The 24236-nt window shown below is 33.8% G+C and overlaps 2 protein-coding genes and 1 non-coding gene across 3 annotated transcripts; all 3 read left to right on the top strand.

Moving 5' to 3' along the window:
- Positions 1 to 124: 124 nt before the first annotated feature.
- On the top strand, positions 125 to 3885 carry LOC125074545 (zinc finger protein 62-like). Its single transcript, XM_047685872.1, has 5 exons — positions 125 to 324; positions 473 to 587; positions 1074 to 1181; positions 1657 to 1773; positions 2891 to 3885. Exons 1-5 carry the CDS (start codon positions 202 to 204, stop codon positions 3883 to 3885), a joined length of 1458 nt encoding a protein of 485 aa, XP_047541828.1. The 5' UTR covers positions 125 to 201.
- Positions 3886 to 10263: 6378 nt separating this feature from the next.
- LOC125074544 lies at positions 10264 to 23245 on the top strand. Its single transcript, XM_047685871.1, has 5 exons — positions 10264 to 10272; positions 10860 to 10973; positions 21821 to 21908; positions 22389 to 22572; positions 23021 to 23245. Exons 1-5 carry the CDS (start codon positions 10264 to 10266, stop codon positions 23241 to 23243), a joined length of 618 nt encoding a protein of 205 aa, XP_047541827.1. The 3' UTR covers positions 23244 to 23245.
- Trnas-cga lies at positions 17312 to 17393 on the top strand. Its single transcript has one exon. It is a non-coding gene; the product is annotated as a tRNA-Ser (tRNA).
- Positions 23246 to 24236: the final 991 nt, after the last annotated feature.

The following is a 24236-nucleotide window of genomic DNA, read 5'->3' as shown; positions in this document are numbered from 1 at the left end:
TTTATTCCAGCGTTCAATTTAATAAATATTTAGTTAAACATTCATATTCGCCTTTCATGTGGCAAAATATGGCAACATTTTATTCAATGACAATAATTGTCACATTTTAAACTTTTGTGGTGAAGTGTTTTCACAAACTTTTATTGTTAATTGTTATCGTATTTTGAATGTGTTGTCTTAGCCAAAATATTTAGATTAAAAATGGAGCATAAAGTGTGCCAATGTTGTTTTTCAATTACATACAATAATAATGATATCAAAAATAATTTGTTCGAACAAAAAGTTATTTATTCCGAATTAATAAAAGATACTTTTGATATAAACGTAAGTAAATTTGTATATTTTTTATAAAGGACGGTAGTCTTCTAATAATAATTTAAAAGAGCCACCTCGTTTGTTCCTGGGATTAATAAATAATGTCTTTAACAATAATGCATTAAAAATATTTAATTATTTATTTTTATATTTATAGATCACTTCAGAAATTAATAAAATATGTAATCAATGTATAAGAAAACTCAAAGAAGCTTCGGAATTTAAACGCGTTATTCAGAGAACACAAGATGAATTATTAAAAATATGTAAAGGCAAGTATACACTATATACTATTATAAAAATATTAACAATATATGATTAAATTTAACATTGAACACAACATAAAATTGATAAATTTTATTTGCGATAATTTTATAACTGTATTCTTAATTTGAGAAAAAATATTTACTTCACACGTATATTTAGTAATTTTTTTTTGAACATAAGTGAGTCTACCTTTAAATTAAGTTATGCTTCACCTTATTAGATGGTAATGCTTTGGGCAAGCTTGCTGGGTAGGTACCACAGAATCATCAGATATTCTACTGCCAAACAGCAATACTCAGAGATGTTGTGGTTGAAGGGTCAGTAAGAAAGTGTAACTACAGGCATGTGAGTCATAACATCTTGGCTCCCAAGGTTACATAGATTGGTTATTATTTCTTACATTACCAATATCTATGATGTGGTGACCACGAAACACCATTTTCCAGTCTGCCTACCAGTAATATAATGGTAAAAAAAATCTTGCTTTATAGATAAACAGGAAACACAAAATATGGATACTGATACTACTAAAAGGGATGTATGTGCAATGTCTACAAACCTTTGGGATGTAGATAAGAAATCAAAAGGTCCAATCAAAGGTACGAATTGCCCTTTTTACCGATCATATAATTATAAAAGATATGTTCAAAAACTAAAACCAGACTGAAAGATGCTGAAATATTCTCATCTGCAATGAACGTACTTACTACACATTTGTGATATATTTCAATATTTGATAAATATTCATAGTGATATTACATGGTACATGACCAAGGATGAACATCAACCACCATGGATATACCACTTAACATAAGTTTATGATGGCTTACTATTGTTAGAATGTATTGGTTTTGTGGGGTTGATTGTGACCACAGCTGTTCTCTGATAAGACATAATAAATTAATAATAATGATTAAATAATAATAAAAAATATGTTCATTTTACCTAAGTTTACATCACTCAAAGTGTCAATATGTTTGACACTTTGAGTTAGTTTTATATAGTCACCGAATAAGTGTAAATTACTGAAACGATCAACCCTATATGATATTTATGTATAATTCTATTTTACAGACACGCAATATCCAATCCATTCAATGATAGCTTTTCAAATTAAATCAGATCTAACTGGTGAAAAATATATCAAAGATAAATGCACAAATATACAAGAAAATGTGAAGAATAATGGAGGTATGATTTACGTATATTATGGATAAAAACTGACAATACATAAATTCGAGGAATTTATAAAAAAACCATTAACCAAATTAGGCATTATTCAACACAAGACTATATAAATAATTTAACAAAAAAGGCGGAGCTGATACTTGTTGAATTCCAGGCGCGATATATTAAACGACGACCGCCGTGGTCGAGTAGTGTGTACACCGGTTTTCATGGGTACGCCACTCCGAGGTCCCGGGTTCGATTCCCGGCCGAGTCGATGTAGAAAAAATTCATTAGTTTTCTATGTTGTCTTGGGTCTGGGTGTTTGTGGTACCGTCGTTACTGCTGATTTCCATAACACAAGTGCTTTAGCTACTTACATTGGGATCAGAGTAATGTATGTGATGTTGTCCAATATTTATTTAATTAAATAAATTTGATTGTATTTCATCTTCATCATCATCAGCAGCCCATACTCGTCCACTGCTGGACATAGACCTCTCCAATTGCATGCCACTGTAATCTCTCTGAGGGGGTACAAGGGGGCACAAACTACACCTTAGCTCCCCAAGCCAACCAGACCTGCACATGGTGCATCCTCCCGACCAGCAAACGAGGCTCTGGCGGCCGACTGATGGCGATATAACCATCAAGAAATAGGCGTAGCTAAAGCTGCGTCTTGCGATCACTAACCCGCCTGCCCAATCTGGCGATTACGAGCAATTCCTCTAAATGCAGAACACACCCAAGATTGTATTTAACTGATATAATTTTGTATCTAAAAAGAGTAAATGCCGAGTTTCGTCCCAGTTTTTCTCAGTAGATTCGACATTTCGAATTAGTGTTAGCTTTACTTTTAAACCAAGCAAAAGTTTGGTAATGTCCACTAGAAGCTGTTATCACCTATTTGAATAAATATATTCCACCACACTATTCCGAAGCAGTTTGATGGATAGCATTTAATTCGTGGAAAAGTGTAACTACTGAGTTTCTTGCCGGTCCTTTACCGTAAAATCGACATTTCAAACCAGCGATACCTTAACATATATAATGTAATCAAATGTGTCCAAAAGTTCTTGTAAAATGTATTATTACGTTACATTTAATACTATCAATTAAGAACAATTTTATACGTTTTCAGATAAAATTACAATTTTGCCAACCGATGTCACGAATCGCACTAAAATCCATCGAGCGACAAGAGAAGACTCATTAAAACTCCTTAAATACTCAAATATTTGTCTGTTCAAGTCATTAAAAACGAAGTTCCAATGTTACTCCTGTAAAGAAACCTTCTTTAACATGTCAGATTTAAGATCACACACAAAAATTCACTCAAATACAAACGACAGAGGGTCCAAAATCAACTTAAAGGGGTATTCCTCTAAAAATGCAGACATCTCATCATTATCTTGCAATTTGTGTTATCAGGCGTGTAATGACTTGAGTGTATTGAAACAGCATTTGATAAATAAACACAGTATAGAATTTGCATCAGCTGAACATATGTTTGTTCCGTTTAAACTCGAGAACGGCTTCAAATGTGTTACATGTGGCGAAGACTTCAATTCATTCGTCCGTTTATCGACCCACATGAATAAACACTCGACGAATAATGTCTGTGAAAAATGTGGCACGTTCTTCATAAACCGTTTGAGTCTGAGAGCACATTTACAGTCGGTCCATAGAGAGAAAAAATGCACGATGTGTCTGGCGAAGTTTGAGAAGAACTATACCAAGGTGAAGCATATGAGGATTGTGCACAACGTCGGAGCCATTAGGAGATATTGTACGATATGTGGCAAAGATTTCAAACACTCGTACAAATTACTGGAACATAAAATAAAAGAGCACGGGGCTCAGAGATTGACATCAAATTGCAAGGAGTGTGGGAAGACCTTCCTCTCGCCGCAGAATTTGAAGATTCACATAAGGTCCGTTCATGTTAAGGAGAGGAATTACCAGTGCAATGTATGTGGTATGAGGTTCTTCACTAAAGCTGATGAAAAAAGACATGGAAGGAAACACGAGGATGTCAAGATGTTCTCATGCAGTTATTGTGAGGGGAAATTCAAGTCGAAGGATTCTTGGAGACGACATTTGAAACGTATACATGATAAATTAGTCGTCGATTAAATATATTTTTTGTTGTGATTTGTTTTATTTTAAAGATGGTGTAAGTTTGGATAGGTAGCGTTTTGGGCAAGCCCGTCTGGGTAGGTAGGTATCACCCACTCATCAGATTTTCTATCGCTAAACAGCAATACTTAATATTGTTGTGTTCCGGTTTGAAGGGTGAGTGAGCCAGTGTAACTACAGGGAACATAACCTCTTAGCTCCCAAAAATAACGTATGGTCTATGGGCGGTGGTGACCACTTACCATCAAACTCAAACTCCTTTATTCAATATAGAAGCATTATACTTACTTATTGATAGTCAAATTAAACACTACAACCGGTTCGGAAAAGGTAACACCCTGACCTGAGAAGAACCGACAAAAGAAACTCAGCTAGGCTTTTTTTTTGTCAATCTAATTAAATACAAATATTGAATATGAATAGAAATAGCCAGGAGGCGATCGTTTCATTCCCAAGGTGTGCCATCAATCATAAACTCACTAATTGTATAGTATATGAATAGACCTTACGCACACAAGCGATCCTTAACATTTTTTTTTAATTTGGCAACAGAATCATTTTGAACGTTTTATGGAATCCTATTGCAAAACCGTATACATTGCCCCACAAGAGTTACTGACTCTATGCAGTCCAGTAACAGGAGTAACAAGTTTCTGTTTGTTCCTTGTACCAATGCTATGAGACTCACATTTTCTCATAAAATAGTTGCTGCGTTACCCCAAAGCATAATACCGTAAGACATTATACTTTGAAAGTAACTGAAATATACTAAGCGAGCCGTATCAACATCGGTAAATAATGTTTTTTTGACCGCAAATGCCGCAGAACTCTGTCTACTCGCCAATCCGTTTATATGGTGGACTTTCCCCTTTAATGTCAACCCTCTGAATTCTATTGTTAAATCAGGTGGCCCATTTGCCCGACCGCCTCCCTATTACATAAATACCGCCCTCTTTAATTACCACCAAACCATGCTCTTCTGTATTAAGGGGCGACCCGCCAACATAATTCCTGTAGTTTCCATAATTTTTTTATGAACTCTCAGCACACGGTTGACGGTGACGGTCGCCACACGATCAACGATTCCTATGCGCGTGTGGCGAGTTGCGCATTTGGCGAAACCTCACGCCCGTTTTTTCTCCGTTCACCTACTTCGTTTTCGAACCCTTGCCCATATGAATATAATGTATGACTTTTTTTTAAGGATAAATTTATTAACATAAGAATTGATAACATTAAGTGTTTAAATATATATACAAATATTAATGGTGGCAAGAATGCGAGCAGCATTTCCCCGTTGAATCGCAATTCCGATTCTCTGGGTTAAAAATGAACCAGCCCTCCTGTCAGCAGTGGAGCCAATAAGGCGAGGTGTTATACTTTTGATGAAACTTTTTGCACCATTACTCCAAGGGCCACCAAATGTTTCGACAGCAAAATAAAAATTATTAATTAAAAATGTACGGATAGCGCGTTCCTGTCTTACGCGTAGTTGGGAAACATTGTCCACGCGTACAGCTCCTGTACGGACCGCCGCGAACTTGTACGCGAAGTCAATCGATCCAGAGCGCTCTGCGAGCCCCAGTCATTCGCCATGACTCCGACAAACTTAGCCGTTGCGTGCACCACTGCTGCGGCATTACTCATTATTCAACACATTTTAAATAAAAAAAGAGAAACAAAGGGAAACTTAGATGATGGATGAAAGAATCGTATCGTGAAAGATTACAGCGCGGATATAGGCTTATGGAAGTTATAAATTATGAATGAAGGGAAATGGGGTAGGTATAATAAGACACGTCTGCACTGTTTGACAATGTTTTTAATAATAATATTAAATAATCAAGTAAAGCTGTTCGTTGATTGAATGAGTGGTGAGCGAATGTGAATGAGTGAAAGATTGAATAATATAATGAAAGAGAAATCTATTATGTATAGAGGCTTGAATTTTTGTATATTCCAACAGTCCCCCTCAAAAATACAAGTTAATATAATATAACAATACCATAACATAATTTCTTTCATTACTCATTTTTACAAATAAAATACTAACTATTTAGTTACATAAACCATAGTTTTATTTATTAAATAAACTCATTCCTTCATTTACTTGATTAACACAAAACATGAATTATTTGTCAAAACAAATTTAAATTCTTTCTTAATTCTATAAATCTCTTGGAAGGTATCGCTTTTGTGAACATGTCAGCTAGTTGATTTCCTGTGGAAATAGGTTCTAGCTTTATTATTTGATTAGCGATTTGTTCCCTAATAAAATGATATTTTATATCTATGTGCTTAGATTTTTTGTGATTTGTGGGGTTATTGGCAATACATATACAACTATTATTGTCTTCAAATATTACAATAGGCTCTGTTATTTGTATAGAAATACTATTTAACAATGACCTTATCCAGACTGCTTCTCTCACAGCCTCAAAGAGAGCCATGTATTCAGCTTCCGTTGAAGAGACGGCGACAGTATTTTGTTTTCGTGTGGTCCACGAAATTGTACAATTATTAAAGGCCTTAAACAAATAGCCAGTTGTACTTTTTCTGTCGTTCTCGTCACCTCCCCAGTCGGAATCTGCATACCCACTTATTATCTCTTTATATTCAGATTTTTTATAAACTAATTTTAAATTAATTGTACCTTTAATGTATCGTAAGAGATGTTTTAAATATTTCCACAACTCTTCGTTATTTTTAGATTGATATCTACTTAATATATTAATACAAGCACAAATATCTGGCCTTGTGCAAAGCATTGCATACATAAGGCATCCTATAACATTTTTACAAGGTGCATCATAGTGAGTGTCTGAATTTAAAGCTACAAAATTGATTTTAGAAGGAAAAGGTGAATTCGATGGATTACAATCTTTCATAGAAAATTTATTTAGAACATTTTGCAAATATGTTGTTTGATCTAAAGAAATTGTATTAGTTGTTCTTTGAATTCTAATACCAAGAAATAGTTTTAAGTCCTTCAAATCAGTCATTTGAAATTTTTGCATTAAACTGTTTTTAAACGCTTGTAATAAATTACTAATTTTAGTAGTAATAATTAAATCATCAACGTACAGAACTATATACACGTTTTTATCTATACAATTTTTATCTAATATGTACAGACAAGGATCTAATTCAGAGTTCTTAAAACCCATTTCCTTGAGAATGAGATCGAACCGTGCATACCAACACCTGGACGACTGCTTTAGGCCATATAATGTTTTATTCAATTTACAAACCTGGTTATTACTTGCTAAAATACCTTCCGGTACTTCCATATAAATATTTTCTTTCAATATACCATTTAGAAACGCGGTTTTAACGTCCATGTGGTGTAAATGTAAATCAAACTGATTTGCCAGTGCTAATATAAATCTAAAAGTAGTTATCCGAGCCACTGGTGCGAACGTTTCGTGATAGTCTTGTAAATACTCTTGAGTGAAACCTCGAGCAACCAACCGAGCTTTATAACGTGTAGGTTCACCAAATTCATTATTTTTAATTGTAAATACCCACTTGCAACTTATAATATTAACATTTTTCGGTCTAATAACTAATGTCCACGTTTGGTTGCTTCGAAGCGACTCAATTTCATCCTGTATAGCGTTCAACCACTTATCAGAATCGTGCCTATCGAAAATATTCTTATATGATGTAGGTAAAGATTGCGTATCATTAAAAAGAGATAAAAATAAATCAGGATCGTGCATTTGCTTATAATTCTTTGGGGGTAATTCTCGAATTCTTTCGCTACGTCTTAAATTAGTGGTATTCGATGAACCGTCCAACGAATTGTCATTAAAAGAATCTTGTTGTTGATCTATTTTTAGCTTTGCCGAATCAATTTCGGGCTTACTAAATTTTGAAAGGGTTTCAATGTTGTCACTACTGCTACGTGTAGGGCGTGATTTTTCAAAGTTTAACTCGTCAAAAATAACATCGCGAGCTATAAAAACTTGATTATTTTCGATATTGAATAATCTATAACCGTTTGCATCGTAACCGATCAATATTGACTTGAAAGATTTCTCATCAAATTTATTTTTTCTAGCTTTGTTGTGAACGTATGCAGTAGATCCAAACATTTTTAAATGATTTATTTTCGGCCTTTTACCATGCCACATTTCGTATGGTGTTTTATTTATCAGAGTTTTAGTGGGTAGTATGTTAATTAAATAAGTAGCTGTTAAAACAGCTTCACCCCAAAATATTTTATTTAATTTCGCACTTGTAACCAATGTTCGAGCCATTTCGGTTAATGTACGATTCATTCTTTCTGATACACCATTTTGTTGTGGGGTGTAAGGAACCGTTAAATGATACATTATCCCTTTGTCAACACAAAATTCTTTGAATTCGTTTGAAAGATACTCTCGGCCATTATCGCAATATAAATTAACAACTTTAGAATTAAATAAATTTTCACATTTTGTTACGTAGTCTTTCATACATTTATATGCTTCAGATTTAGAATGCATCAAATACGTTACTGTATAATGAGTAAAATCGTCAATAAAAGTAATAAAATAATTTTTATCATCAAATGTAGGTGGTGTAATAGGACCACAAATATCGGAATGAACTATAAAAAGTGGCCTATTTCTGACTGATTTATCTTTTGATTTTGCAAAGGGCAACCGCGACTGTTTACCAAGTATGCAAGACTCACATAATGTATCATTAGGCATAATATCATTAATTAGGTAACTATCATCAATTAAGTTTTTTAGAATGTTAAATTTATTTTTGTTTAAGTGACCTAGACGCTTATGCCATAGTTCGTAAGATGTAGAAGTTTGAGACAAATTTAAATTATGTTGAGATCGCGTATGCACTTGAAAAAACTAATTTAAATAAATTATTACTGATAACACTCGATACTAAACACTTGATACTATTGTTAATATAAACACTGTTATTTTTAAATATAACAACCATACCTGCTTGTTGAATACGATATACAGATATTAAATTACATGGCACGTCCGGCGCATATAATACATTATTAATCGCCCCTTGAAAACCTAAATTAGTAGTGACATTTATTGTACCTTTACCAAACGCTTGAATGCTTTCATTGTTCTTAGCTATACCAATTTTAATCGGTGTTGTGAACTCTGAGTAGGAAGAAAATAATTCCTTACTATTTACAACGTGGTCAGTTGCACCCGAATCTAAAATGAAAACAATATTATTAATATGATATTTATAAGAATTTGACAACTTACACGTTGAAAACATAAATGCGAAACTGTCCTCGTTATCGTTTCTGATTTGCAAAGCGCTCGCAGCTGCTGTTTTACTGCCGCTACTACCTCCATTTTGTTGTAACTTTTTGAAAAATCGACAATCCTTCTTCATATGATTTCGTCGTCCACAATAATCACAATATAATTTTGAAATTTTATATGATGAATTTCCGGCGTATGACTTCTTTTTATAATAATTATATGATTTCCTTTTATCGAATCCAATTTTGTTCTGCGATTTGAATTTATTCGTTGATGTATGTAAAACTTTGAGTTCTGTCGTCGTGGTATTCTTTAGTTTGACTTCGTGATCTAGAAGACGAGTTTTTACAAAAGATAGATGCAATTGTTCCTCTCCAAGTGTTTCCAGTGCCGTTATAACACCATCGTATGATGTGGGTAGAGTTAAAAGTAAATGTGATATTTTATCCATCTCATCCAATTTTGCACCAGCCGATATTAATTCAGTAATGATATTATCGAAATTGTTAAAATGTTCGAATAGTGTCACATCTGGCTGTAGTTTCATATTAAGTAACTGTTTACGTAAAGCCAATTGAGTCGCTAAGCTCCTCCGCTCATATACTTTGTCTAGTTCGGCCATTATGGATTTTGCAGTAGAAGAACCTCTTGCAAAGCTTAAAAATGTGTCACCCAAGTAATCTACAATCGTACCTTTTGCTAGCATATTCTTCTTAATCCACTCATTATCTGGTATTGGTGGTGGTTCTTCGTCAATAACAGGCAATAACTGCATTTCTTCTAGTAGTGACCTTATACGAAACTTCCAAGTACTATAGCGATCACCGTTAAATTGTTGTATATTTCTTTTACTTCTCGAATCCATTTTGAGTAACACTTTTACTATTAATTTTAATTATTTAAACAACTTTAAACATGACCTGGGCCCATAACCTGAAGGGAAATGGGGTAGGTATAATAAGACACGTCTGCACTGTTTGACAATGTTTTTAATAATAATATTAAATAATCAAGTAAAGCTGTTCGTTGATTGAATGAGTGGTGAGCGAATGTGAATGAGTGAAAGATTGAATAATATAATGAAAGAGAAATCTATTATGTATAGAGGCTTGAATTTTTGTATATTCCAACAATGAAGAATGTGAGTACAAAAATTTGTGAGATGATTTATAATAAAAATATGAATAATAAATGAGTTATAAATTCATTGAGTTGAATCAATCTGATAATATTTTCATTATTGAAACTCGAAGAACACGCGTGTCTATTCATTTTGCCGTCCAAATGTAGCGTACACGGTCGTGTGCGTCTTCTTTGACGCGCGACCAAAAACCGACCGACGGCGGCTCGCGCTTTGAGCTAGCTCGCGCGGAACGCGTTCCCCAAGAGTGTACGCGTCGCTATAAGTATGGACATGACGTTCCGAACACGCGTACCAGTGTACGCGCTATCCGTACGCACCTTACGAATTTTTAATCGACTTCACAAATTTATATTCACTTAAGGTTTAGCTTTATACAATTCTATTGTACCGTTTTAACCCAGGGTACTGGATACAAAAAACGCGGATGAACCGTTGACTATATCCAAATATCTAACCTTATATTACAATAAGCCGGAATCTCTTGCGGAGGCACCAGGATAGTTACCCGGTTGCCCTTATATTCGGCCCTGCCTTTATTAATCTATTAGAGTATTAATTACCTACAAAAATGTACCCTATTATAGATGGCGAACAAAGGTCTTGAACCCATCGCAGATCAAGCACTCGTTGAAAGATTTTGCTACGGGCCCCGTTGCTTAAACAGACTGGCGCGTGCAAGTTGCAAACTTGAGCTAAATGTAAATATAAATTCCATATAAACCTTAAATGTCTAAATGGTGAAAATTACGTCAATCCTAACTTTAGTTTATTCAAAAGGAATCCAGTTTGGTGATTTTAGAGGAGCCTGGTAGAAAGAAACTAAATAAAATTATCAATATTTATTGATAAGTACTTTTCGGCCGCAGTTTTACTTGCATTTTAGGGGTTGGTCGTCAAGTGTTAAGTCATGTTCGATTAGATATGCACACCTTGATGAGTGCCGGGCGGCGTGATCACCGTCGCCCCCTGGGAAGAGCTCCGTCGAGCCACGAGTGGAGCCTATGCTAGTGGAGCACTGTACGGGGCCGCGAACGCGTTATACTCGATTCCGCAGCCTCTCCAATCCATGCCGAGAACGGCCATCTTATAGTGGTTCTAGTGGGTAGGAATTCCATATAACCCGGCTTTCTCCCTAGGGGTCCGGTTACCTTGCAGGACTCGCAGAGGTGGGCCGTCGGGACGACTCAGTAGTATAGGCATTCGATCCCGTGACGTCTCCCGAAAAGACGAAGTAGGTACTACTGATTTTAGTGGGTATGCCCTAGCCCCACATACAAAATGTGGAAGGCGTTTTTCAAGCGACACAAAAAAAAAATAGTTCACTTAGGTAGAGTTGCTTTATACCTAATTTTATTAATTTAAGTTAAGTGGTTTGGCCGTGATAGACCAATAGACATAGTTACTTTCTCATCTATATCTATATATACATATAATAAAATTGGAGTGTCTGTTTGTAATATTAAAATAACCCATTTTTACTAAATGCATATAAGGTCATGGGTTTTTCAAGCATTAACAATTTGATTCATCTAAAAAATAGAGTTTAATTTTGTTAATAACAAATAAATTTTACAATACAAATGGCTAACTAAAATACAAACCTAGAAAATAGAGAATCGACAATTGCAATGTTCATGCTTTATTTCTTCCTTAAAGAGAACTGGAATTGTCCTTTCCACTCTTAACTGAACTAAAATACTAATTAATAAAAAAAAACGTTTATCACTAAGTTTCAAATGAATATTTTAAATTAATTGACACTTTTTATGTCATTAAAAAATATTATATGGTTTTTTACTGAGACGGCCTCCTTCGACTCAACTGCCAACACTCGAATGTAATCACAAAGCTTACATCTCCCCCCTTCGAAATATAAATGAGAAAATTTATATTTCCTCTTAAGTAATATTTAGCTGTGAAAACTAACTCTTGTTCCACGACCAGTATTTATTTTAAAAACTGAATCCGATATTTTTTCTTCTATTTCAAATGGGCCAATTCTAATTTCATCCATCTTTTTTTTGTTTAATTTGTTCCCATAGTCAACATATACCATATCTCCTTTTTTAAAATCATATTGTAATCTATTCTTGGCAAATAAAGTTTTATTATAGTCATGCGATTTTATTGACCTTTGGAGTGCTATTTTCCTGTCTTCTTCCAAACTTTTTGTTAATAACTGTTTTTCTTTTAATTCATGTGGTAACAAGTCAGTAGATTCCCCAGATAACAAATATTTAGGAGAAAATCCTGTTACAGAATGGTCTGTTTCATTATATCTGTTTCTACATTCTTCAGCTATTTTTGACCAATTTCTTTTTCCTTTTGATTCATTCATTTTGCATCTTATTTTGTTTACAATAGTCTGATTTAGCCTTTCGTTTAAACCATTTGAGAACGGTGCATCTACCGCAGTAAATATTAATTGAATGTTTCGGTTCTTAAGATAATTTTTGAATTCAATCGAATTAAAAGCTGGATATTGATCAGAGAGTAAGATGTCTATTGTTTCTTCTTTAGGAATTTTTTCTATGAGTTTAATGAAGTCTCGAGCGTGTTGATTCTTAGAACATAGAGTATATGCATATCTAGTAAAGTGGTCAACTAGTAGATGTAAATACTTTTTTGTTGATCTTTGCCCACCAAATCCTCCTATTGTGTCCAGTGACATTATTTGAAAGGGTTTACTAGCTGGGCCCAATTGCGATATAAAGCCATACTTTTTATTTAACCTTGTTTTATTTTTTATACAAGTCTCACAGTTTTTGCATATATATTTGATATTTTCTGATAGATTCGGTGCAGTATAAAAGCGTTTTATTTTAGATTCTGTTTGATTTATTCCAGTATGACAATATTTTTCATGGGTTTTTTTTATTATAATTTTACTGTAATTTTCACTTAGAAGTATTTTTTTATTACTTTTACCACTTTTTTTATAGTAAATTCCATCTTCTAACACAATGTTCTTTTCATGTTCTTTTATTTGCAAATTTTGTGCTTGATCACATTTTATGTCATGAATATCAATAATATTAACCGTCCTTAAATTATCTTCATTATTAGCATCTATGTCCAACACTGGGTTTCTGCTGAGACAATCTGCTTCTGTATTATTTTTTCCTGGGAAATATTTTATTTCACAATTATATTGTGACAGATAATATGACATATCGCCTAATTCATCATCAGGTCTGTTTCTTACATTTAACTTCTCTAAGGGTTTGTGATCTGTATAGACAGTAAAATAGTTTCCAATCAACCAATGTTGCCAAAATTTTATACTCTCTTTTATGGCTAAGCATTCCAAAAATATAGCTTTTTTATTTCTTTGTGATTCATTTATTTTTTTAGAAAAATATACTACCGGTTTTTCTTCGCCATTGTGTTGAATTTGTTTTAAAACTGCTCCTATTCCTACGGCACTGGCATCTGTATAGATAAGTATTGGTGCTTGTGGATTATAAATAGCTAGTATTGGTTTGGAACACAAATAATCTTTAATTTTCTGAAATGCATCCTCACATTGTTGTGTCCAATTAAATATCTGATCTTTTCTCAGTAATTTATGTAAAGGGTCAAGAACGATTGAAACATTTGGAATGTATTTTCCATAAAAATTAATTTTTCCTAAAAATTGTCGTATTTGTTTTCTATTTTGAGGAGCAGGAAAATCTTTAATTGATTTTAAATTGTCTTTTAGAGGTGTAATCGTATTCTTTTGTAATATATGGCCTAAATACTTAACAGAATCACTTGCAAATTTGCATTTTGTAAATTTCAACCTGAAACCCTCTTCTTGAATAGCATCCAACAATTTTTTTAAGTGTGTGATATGTTCATCAAATGATTTAGAAAAAACCAGTATGTCATCAATAAAATTCACTGCAAACCCCGACAGGTCATTTTTTCTTATAATATTTCCCAAAATTCGTTGAAATATGGCCGGTGATGTTTTAAGGCCAAAGGGTAAACAAGTCCACTGGTAATGGCCTTCCTGTGTTACAAAACCAGTTTTGTATTTGTCTGAATTTTTTAATGGAATAGACCAAAAAGCTGAATTTATATCTAGAGTTGTAAAATAATTACAATTTATTGTTTTTGTTATTAAGTCTTCTATTAGGGGAAATGGTTGCGATTGAGGTATGATTAATTTATTTAAATCTCTGAAGTCTATGCATAATCTACTTTTTTTTCCTTCATCCCTTTTAAAAGCTAAGGTCACAGGTGCCCCAAACGGACTGTATGATTCTTCAATCAATCCATGTTTTAACAGTTGTGAGATTTGATTTTCTATCTCTAGCTTGTCTTGAACTGAACATCTATATGGTCTTTTATAACAATATTTTTCAACTTGTAAATCTATACAGGCTTCATAGTTCTTCACTTTTCCAGTGTCAAATTTATTTTTTGCAAAGATATCAGTGTAACTATCCAATAATATGTTTATCTGTTTTCTTTGATCAGTATTTAAGTGTTCTGTATCTATATTAAATTTGTTTGTATCTATACCTTCATTAAAGTTTACAGCATATTCTTTTTCTTCTATATATATTCCCATATTTTTAGTTTGTTCGTCTTCAAAATTATTCTTATTTCTTATTTTGAAATTGTCTGTTTTTTGTATTTGGATATTTAAATTCTCATCATGAGTCAACCCAAATTTATGTATTGAATCTAATCCTAGTATTAAATCATACTCAAAATATTCATTTTCATAGATAAATGCATTTATTTTAATCTTCTTATGCAATAACTCCGCATCTAACGTAATCAATCCTTTTGTTTTGCCCCCTCCACTTATTGTTTTTATCGTGTTATAAAAATAATTTGGTTTCATATTCGTCACCTGAACTAGTTTTGAATTTATTAATGTTATTTGTGAACCAGGGTCATACAGTCCCTTGGCTTCTAATGTATTATTTAATGTCACTATAATCTCAATAAGTGGAGGAAATTTTAGTTTTTTGGATCTTCATTACTCAGTTCAACTTTTAATATTGAATTAGAATTAAGGTTTTTATCATCTGTTGTTTTTTTTTCATAGTTATACCAGCAAACACTCTCTGGATGAGATCTATTCATTTTTCCTTTATTTTCACAAATCCTGCATGATTTTTTTTCAGTTTGTTTTATTTCTTGGTTATTGTATTTATTCGTAGTGTTTAAGTTCTTCTTTATGTCGTTTTTTCTTGTTAAACTTTCTAATCCTCTTATGCTGTTAAATAAGTCATTGACTTCTTTAAGGTTTTCTCTGTCTATTCTATCCGTTACAAAGTTTGGTAGACCGGTGGCAATCAAATATATTAAAGTTGGTATATCTATTGATTTGTTTATTTCTAGCAACAGTCTCTCCTTTTTTAGAGCGTATTCTAACATTGATCCTTGTATATATTTAAAGTTCATAGCGTACCTTATTGGTGACCAACCTTTATTAGCAAATGTTTCACTCAAACTTTTCTTCCATACAGACCAATCTGAATCTATAGTATGTTTAATAATCATTGAGCTGTACCAATCTACACAACTATCTTCCAATAGCAATCTTAGAATTTCTATTTTTTGTATATCTGTATCTATTTGTAATCGTGCACATTCATTTTCAAAAGTATCTAACCATTGTTTAACATTTGTTGTATTTTTTAAAAACTTCTCTATTGAAAATTCTGATATTAATCTCATCTTATTTTCTGGTTTTTTCAACAATATTGGTTCTGTTGTTAAAGACTCATTTCTTTGTTCTATTTTTTCAAGTAAAAACCCATCAAACTGTAAGTTGTCATCATCTAAATATGTTGATTTCATTTCCTTAGTTAATGTTATCCATACCTGTCTCTTATCGTTCCTTTTTTGAAGAGTTTTTTTTATTTTGTCAAATATTTCATGCTTTATTATTTCTTTGTGTAGATGCACTGGTTGGTACTCTCTAGGCACAATATAAGTTTGGTTGTGTATATCCGTAATGGAGGTTATGGCATAAATACTTGTCTTATTATCGTCTGGTTTGGCTTTTATAATAAATTCAAATCTTAATTTCTCCATTACGTAAGTGCAAAAGAAAATATTTCCTTTTTTTCTACATGTAAATAAATTGTCGATTTATAAGGTCATGGGTTTTTCAAGCATTAACAATTTGATTCATCTAAAAAATAGAGTTTAATTTTGTTAATAACAAATAAATTTTACAATACAAATGGCTAACTAAAATACAAACCTAAAAAATAGAGAATCGACAATTGCAATGTTCATGCTTTATTTCTTCCTTAAAGAGAACTGGAATTGTCCTTTCCACTCTTAACTGAACTAAAATACTAATTAATAAAAAAAAAACGTTTATCACTAAGTTTCAAATGAATATTTTAAATTAATTGACACTTTTTATGTCATTAAAAAATATTATATGGTTTTTTACTGAGACGGCCTCCTTCGACTCAACTGCCAACACTCGAATGTAATCACAAAGCTTACATGCATATGTATGTATACATGGTACATATATCAAAATAACATTTTTTTCAAATTTTTGACTGTCTGTTTGTTCCGACTAATCTCTGGAACGGCTGAACCATCATCGACTGGACTTTCACATAGCGGATGTAATAAGGAGTAACTTTTATTTTAGAATTATATATAGAATAAAAATAAAATCACGCTACAATATTCAAATATCTTAAATTCAAACAACGCACACGAAGTCGCGGGCACAGCTAGTTTATAATACAAGTATAGATATGTGGACGGACTGATAAATCTGATCACCTGATCGTTAGAGGTTATCTCCGCTTATAACCATTGTCATTATAAGATATATTAACCGTATTTTAGTCAGGCAAAGGGCCAGCAAACTTGAAACTAAGAAAAAAAATAAACGAGACGTACCTCTTCTTTCTATAAAAAAGGTCGTGCTATAAAATGTTTTATTTAAAATCATATTTTCCACATTAATTAAAATATTATTGATATTTATTAATGAAGTTTGAACTGATATCATTATAATAACTTTGACTAAAATGCTAATTTCGTTTCTAAACATCAAGCAGTCGTGGCCGAGTGGTTAAGGCGTCTGACTCGAAATCAGATTCCCTCTGGGAGCGTAGGTTCGAATCCTACCGGCTGCGTATCTTTTGTTTTTATTATTATTAATTTTATTTCGTTTTATATCTATTAACAAATAATAAAATACCCTTAAAAATGTTTAACAAACTTAAACGAAAATTTAAATTTCTTCTTTCTTGAGAGTACGTTTTCTTAATTTATCTGACTTCATGATTCATGATGAATCTGGTCTGTACTTCATGATGAACTCTTTTTAAATTATTATGGTTTCTTTGACTTCTCTTTTTTCTCTTCTTTTGTCGTCTTGTTTGTTCTGTTTCTATTTCTACGTCATTATATTTACAATCGTAAGTGTACAGTTTCTCACCAAATTCGAGCTTAACATGACTTTATATACCTACATATATATATGACTATATATATGGTATACATGTAACATATTTTAATTTGATGTTGTCGCTACGATTTTCGAAGCGGGCAACATTGAAAAAAAAACGAAAACATTGTCGGGAAAGTTTAGCTCTTTTCTGGATACGCTGTATTGTTTTACATTCATTGCTTAACTTAACCAAGAAAGAGAGTGATACATACAACTCATATAAATACATCGAACAAATAACTAGAAGCAATTAATTAACTAATAACTTTCTTTTACATTGACTTCAATATAATTCTCATTAATTTTGAATCGAATATCATAAGAAAAATTGTAAGAATATTGTATTATAAAGAGAATTTTTATAGTGTGAATTTCCGAACGTCATAAGTGAACCTGTCACACGTCTTTTAAATTCATTCGATTTTGGCGGGAAGCAGCGCGAAATACGGTCAGGCGTATGATCTTTGTTAAATTGTTTTTGTAATAATATTAGCAAACCAGAAATTGATTAAAGTATTTTATTATTAATAATTTATTATTTTATATCCATGTAATGAATTTATCATGTACAAGATATCTTGAGGTTTATGTTTGTACTGATGCTAGCGTAATTGTAGTTCTTGTTGGTAACAAAATAACACTCGCTTACTTGTCGAATGGCCCAGTGGTTAGAACGCGTGCATCTTAACCGATGATTTCGGGTTCAAACCCAGGCAGGCACCACTGAATTTTCATGTGCTTAATTTGTGCTTATAATTCATCTCGTGCTCGGCGATGAAGGAAAACATCGTGAGGAAACCTGCATGTGTCTAATTTCAACGAAATTCTGCCACATGTGTATTTCGCCAACCCGCATTGGAGCAGCTTGGTGGAATATGCTCCAAACCTTCTTCTCAAGGGAGAGGAGGCCTTAGCCCAGCAGTGGGATATTTACAGGCTGCTAATCTAATGTAAAAAAAAACTTGTCGGATTGGAATGAATTTATTTAAAAATGTTTCAGTATGTAGGAGTATAAATAAAACTTAAAATAAAATTAACCAATAAGATAATTAAACTGCATATTTTTCATTACTAAAAATATATATTTTTTAAATATTAAAAAAACATAAGAAGTAAAAAGTCCCTAAAAATTCAACCGCTATCCGAAAATTTTGAGACTTTTTATTGCTTCAAAATAAAATTTAAATAGGAACACTGAACATAATAGACGTTTGTATAATGTTACATCGGTCGGACGGATGGGATGGGAGACGAATAACAGGCACTAGGCAGTAACTGTTAAAAATATCGATTACAAAAAATAAATCTGTTTTGCATTACAACAAAACAGTTATTATGTGTGTGAGAAAACAAGAAGGCGGTTGGCTATGCCGTTGTACCTCCCCGGGAGATACGCCGCCGAAATTTTTATGTGGAGGAGTAATTTAATAAGGCTAGAGAGCGCGTGCCTCCTTCATTTCTTATATGCGCCACCAGAGTCCTGTTGTCTGACTGAACTAAAATGTGCGCCCCTCTTAGATTCACTTGTTGTGAATTTATCGCGCAGTACACTGCAAACATCTCTTTGACGTTTGAATGCCAAGACTTCTGGTGTTACCATTTCCCTGACAGACAAATCTCGTTTAATTGAGCACCCCAGCCTGCATCCGCTGCATCTGTGGTTAAGAAATGTGTGATCTCCCTCTGGTCCAGATCCACACAACTGTGGTCTATGGCTTCGAGCCACCAGGTAAACTCCTGCTTCATAAGAGGTGGAACATTTAACTTTTGTCGTAAATTGTGTTGAGGAAAAATCTTTAAAAATCTCTGTATTCGCCGACAGTGTAGGCGTCCACGGGGAATGGTTATATTTGCGAAGTTTAAGAGTTGTAAGTGTTCCATAAAATTCCTAGGTACTCGAGTTGCTGGACGGGTGCTATCAGGGATTTTTGAACATTGATATGCCACCCTAGACTTTCGAGAATGCTTATGGTCTCTGAGACTTGGTTCACCAATAAGCTTCTGTCCTGGCTGACTAAAAGAAAATCGTCCAGATAGACAATTAGTCTGATACCTATTGTTCGCAGGATTTCTGCGATCCAGTTTAAGAAAGGCCAAAGGGTAGAGCTTTTAGCTGTAAGACTTCGTTGTTGTAGTAAACTCGAAGAAATCTTCGGTGTGATTCTGCTATTGGTAGGTGGAAATAGGCTTGTTGTAAATCTATCTTGACCATCCAGTCGTTCTTCTGTAGCAACTCTATAACATCAATCTGAGATACCAAGTGGAAATGCTTTGTAGCAATATATCGGTTGAGCCCTCTTAGATCGAATATTGGACGGAGCCCACCATCAGATTATCTTAGCAAAAACATCTTGGATAGAAAACCCGTATTCAATATCCTTGGTGTTTCTAAAATTCCTTTGTCTTTTAGGTCCTGAACTATTGTAGTCATATTTGTGGATATTTTTGTTGCAAATTTCTTTAATAATTTGACTGTTGGGTACTGAAGAGGGGGCTTCAATTTCAAAGGTATGCGGCCTCTGGTAATTATATTTATAATAAACTGGTTTGCACCCAAAGCTTGCCATCTTTGAACTGCCTGTTGCAAACATCCCCCTAGAAACACCCTCTGAGTCCTTATTATGTCATTTCTGTTTCCTGTTAAAGTTGGTAGCACTCTCTTTGTTGTTGTTACGAAAGTTAGATTGTTTCTTAAATGAACGAACATTATTATAATTATTCCTTATCTTCTTACTGGTCTTGAAGTTTCTATTTGTATTTTGAATTTGTGATTTATTATCATATTTGTAACTAGTGGAGGGACGATCATGTTTTCTTGGCTTTTCTTCTAAATAGCTTGGCATGTTTAGCCACAAGGACTGAATTAAGGGTTGCAAGGCTTCTCTGCTAAATAAATATTCTGAGCTTGGTGGAATGTTTCTTAGAGTTGCTCGCAGGTCAATATTATTAATTTTTCTTAAAATTCTCTCTCTTCTTATTTTAATGCATTCACCTCGCCTGCCACAAATGATCTGCATAATCTGTTCAGAGCATTAATGCAAGGATGAACCTGGACCAAACAGTGTAGATACTTTATCAAAGAGTATTGTAGCATTTAAATCTCTTTGATTTGAAGCAGCCCAATTAACAATATCTTGTAAGCTACTCTTTAAAATTTCCCTCTGTTCCAGCTCTGCATTAGTTAAGCCTGCTAACATATTTTCAGCTGATGCTAAATAATCCTTAGTCTTGTTAAAATGACCAAGTTCCTCATTAACCTTTAATGCAACAAAACCTGGAGAAGCAGCAAAAGATTGTAATGTTGATTTATAGCGAGTCAAAATGTTGTAAACGTGTAACTTCATCGAAACGTTCCTTAATAGCTACGGGAATAACCCTCTTCTCATCAAACTCTGTGTTTATATCCCCCATCTGCAACTTATTAATAACAGGACAAGGATTTACTAAAAATTCACTCGCAGGAACATCTGTTCTCTCCACACTACTGGGATTCATATTATTTACTTGCGAATTTTGAGTCAGGGCCACAATATAATGAGGCAACTGAGTTAAGTAGCCTGAAATGTAATCTACCTGATTAACTAACTAACTCGCGGGTCCGACCCACGGTGTTTATACTTACGTCGCTTATTAAGTGGAGGTGTACCTATTTAAATTTGGCGGGAGGTTCCACAACAACCTTGTAGTATTAAATAGGTACTCATTATGAATATTGAGCCACCGTCGCTTGTCTACCCAATGTTTTATGTCTAGTGTAATAAAGAATTTCACACATAACACACCCAGACCATCTCGTCACAGTTACAATTATTTTAAAACGTAATTTTTTTGACTACTAGATTATTACTGTTTCCCATCACTAGCCTAACCTAACCTAACTTGTACATATAGGGTATACATTAGGGTATATGTAGAGATTGATCTCCCCACCAATTTAAAAGAAGTTTGCTACGGCAAATTAAACCTGCTTAATTATGTTTGACATTGTCAAAAAAAAGAAAACGAATAGTCATAAAAAATATTTTTTGTAATCATTAAACAGATTAAATAATACGCATTGAATTTACAATTTATAAATTATTTTTGAGTTTTTGAATTATTATTAATTAGTTACAAATGGCGCTTAAGGAAAATAAAAATTTGTACGCAGAGTGTAGTCATATCAAGCGGATCAAACCTGACGCTAGAGCCACTGAAGGTTAATCATTCGATTATGTTGTTGAATTATAATAGAGTCCATTCCACTAACCGAACTCGCGAAGAAATACCTTTTGATTGTGTATCTTGACAGACTGTCAAAGATGAGTCGGAAAAAAATTCGGCCAACAGTGCACACACACTAGTAAAGTAGTGTGAAGTTTGGCGAGTGTGAAGCTTAGCTGTCACGCACACCAAGATAACAATGTTGTTCCAAACTCTATCCAGATATATAAATAATGGAAGGGAATACCATAGATTTGTATAGATATCGACCAATGACGTCTTGTCAATTCAAGGTCAAAGTTGTCTATTTGTTTGGTGTCTATGATTATATACCTGTGAAAAAAAGTCTATAACTAGTACTAGTAATTATTAATAGCACCAAAAAAACCTTTAACGTCTATATTAATGTACAGAAGAAATTCGATTATCTATTAATTATCTATGGGTGGTCTAACAATATCATTTCCTTAAACAGAAATAGCTAGAGAGATCGGTCAGAACTATCGAACCATACCAACATTCGAGAAAGGACTCTTCGACTATACGTATATGAATCATTATTCATTGGAACGTAACGAATTACTCAAATGTCGCTGGATGCAATACAAAAAACATATCGAGGAACGTGTATTTGCTCCTTTTCAATTCCCTTGCATAAGGTAAAGTAACGATTAATAATCTAATTTATGCCTTAAACTAAAAACGTCTAAAAAGCCGAGATTACTCAGTGCCTATAATCTCTTTTGTGTTCGGTGACGATGACAATCATGAGGAAACCTACATGTAACGGATGAAAATCTGCTGCATGGAATGGGTTGGTGGATACACGTAAAAGCGTTAAAGATTGACCGTGGTGAAAGAATCTCCACTCCAATATCTTCAAAAAACTCATCTCGAAAATGGGGGAGTACCGTGAAATAGAAATTAGTAAAAAAAAGGGTGATTGGGCCAGTCTAACTACAAGCACAAGGGACATAACATCTCAGCTTTCAAGGTTGGCGGTGCATTTACGATGTAAAGAATGGTTTATATTTATTAAAAATGTTTTCGCCATTTTTACCTAATCTGTGCTAAAAACACAAGTTTGTAACAAATTTATTGTTTTAGAGATTTACATTTTTACAACGGTTGTATTCGATTCTTACCTGGTGAATCGACATATCGATATCCCGAACATCGAATGAAACTAACATCGGGACCTGGAGTCGATTTTCGCGGTCAAATGCCCATCCCTCAAGAACTGCTTATGAAACGAGGAAGACTCGAAAAGAAAAATGACGGGGAGGTTATTGTTAAAAAAAATAAAAAGACAGCGAAAAGCAAAAAGTAGTAAATAATTTCTTATAATAAACCGAATTATTAAATATCTCTTAAAGTTTTTCCTAATATTCTATTCCGTCTTCAAATCTAGGATAATAAAATCTTTATAGATGATATTCTTAGAAAAAATACATTGTACAAATGTACGCTTACAATTAAATAAAAATATGCTAAGCAGATATCGCGCGACACTCATGGCTACCGTCTAGAAATATCATTTTCAAGTCTATCGTACATCGTACTATTTACTCGAATGATGCTATCTTAATGAAAAAAAAAGTCTCGAATTGGGGCCAGCTTAACCTAGTCCACTTCAACCCCAAAAAGACGCAAGTTTGCGTCACAATTGCGTGCGTTAAAAAACACCATTCGTCGTAACTCCACGATTTGGGAACATTCCGGTAGCCGCCACAGATAGAATCAAAATACTTGGCGTTGATATTTCGAGCCTCGTTCAGTTTTGCGGTCAATTGGAAGGCAAAGCCAAAATGGCATCAAAAAGCTCGGAGTGCTCAGCAAGGCAAGACGGTATTTCGCGTCGGCCCATCGTTTAAGACTCTACAAGGCACAAATTCGGACATGACATGGATTCCTGACATGGAATACTGTTCTCACCTCTGGGCGGGTGCTCCCCAGTTCCTTCCATTTGACCGTATCCAACGTAGAGCATCTCGAATTATCGACAATCAAGCCCTTTCCGATCTGTTTGATTTGCGTAGAGATATTGGATCACTGAGGCGATTTTTTCACGGGGATTGTTCCGAGGAATTGTTTGGATTAATCCCGGCTGCTGAATTTCACCTTCGGACATCTCGTCAAAATTATAAGTTTCACCCGAACCACCAAGATGTCCGAAAATCCACGAAAGCGCAATTTTTAAGACATTTCTTGCCTCGCACAACCAGCTTTCGCCGACGGTTTTCCGAACCGATACGACTTGAGAACAGAAAAGAGTGTACTGCTTCCTGAAAGGCCGACAACGCACCTGCAATCACCCCGGTGT

This window comes from Vanessa atalanta, chromosome 28 (assembly GCF_905147765.1).
Source record: "Vanessa atalanta chromosome 28, ilVanAtal1.2, whole genome shotgun sequence".
In the NCBI taxonomy this organism is placed as follows: domain Eukaryota; kingdom Metazoa; phylum Arthropoda; class Insecta; order Lepidoptera; family Nymphalidae; genus Vanessa; species Vanessa atalanta.
Note: the sequence above shows the minus strand (reverse complement) of the source record. Positions and strands in the feature narration are given on the sequence as shown.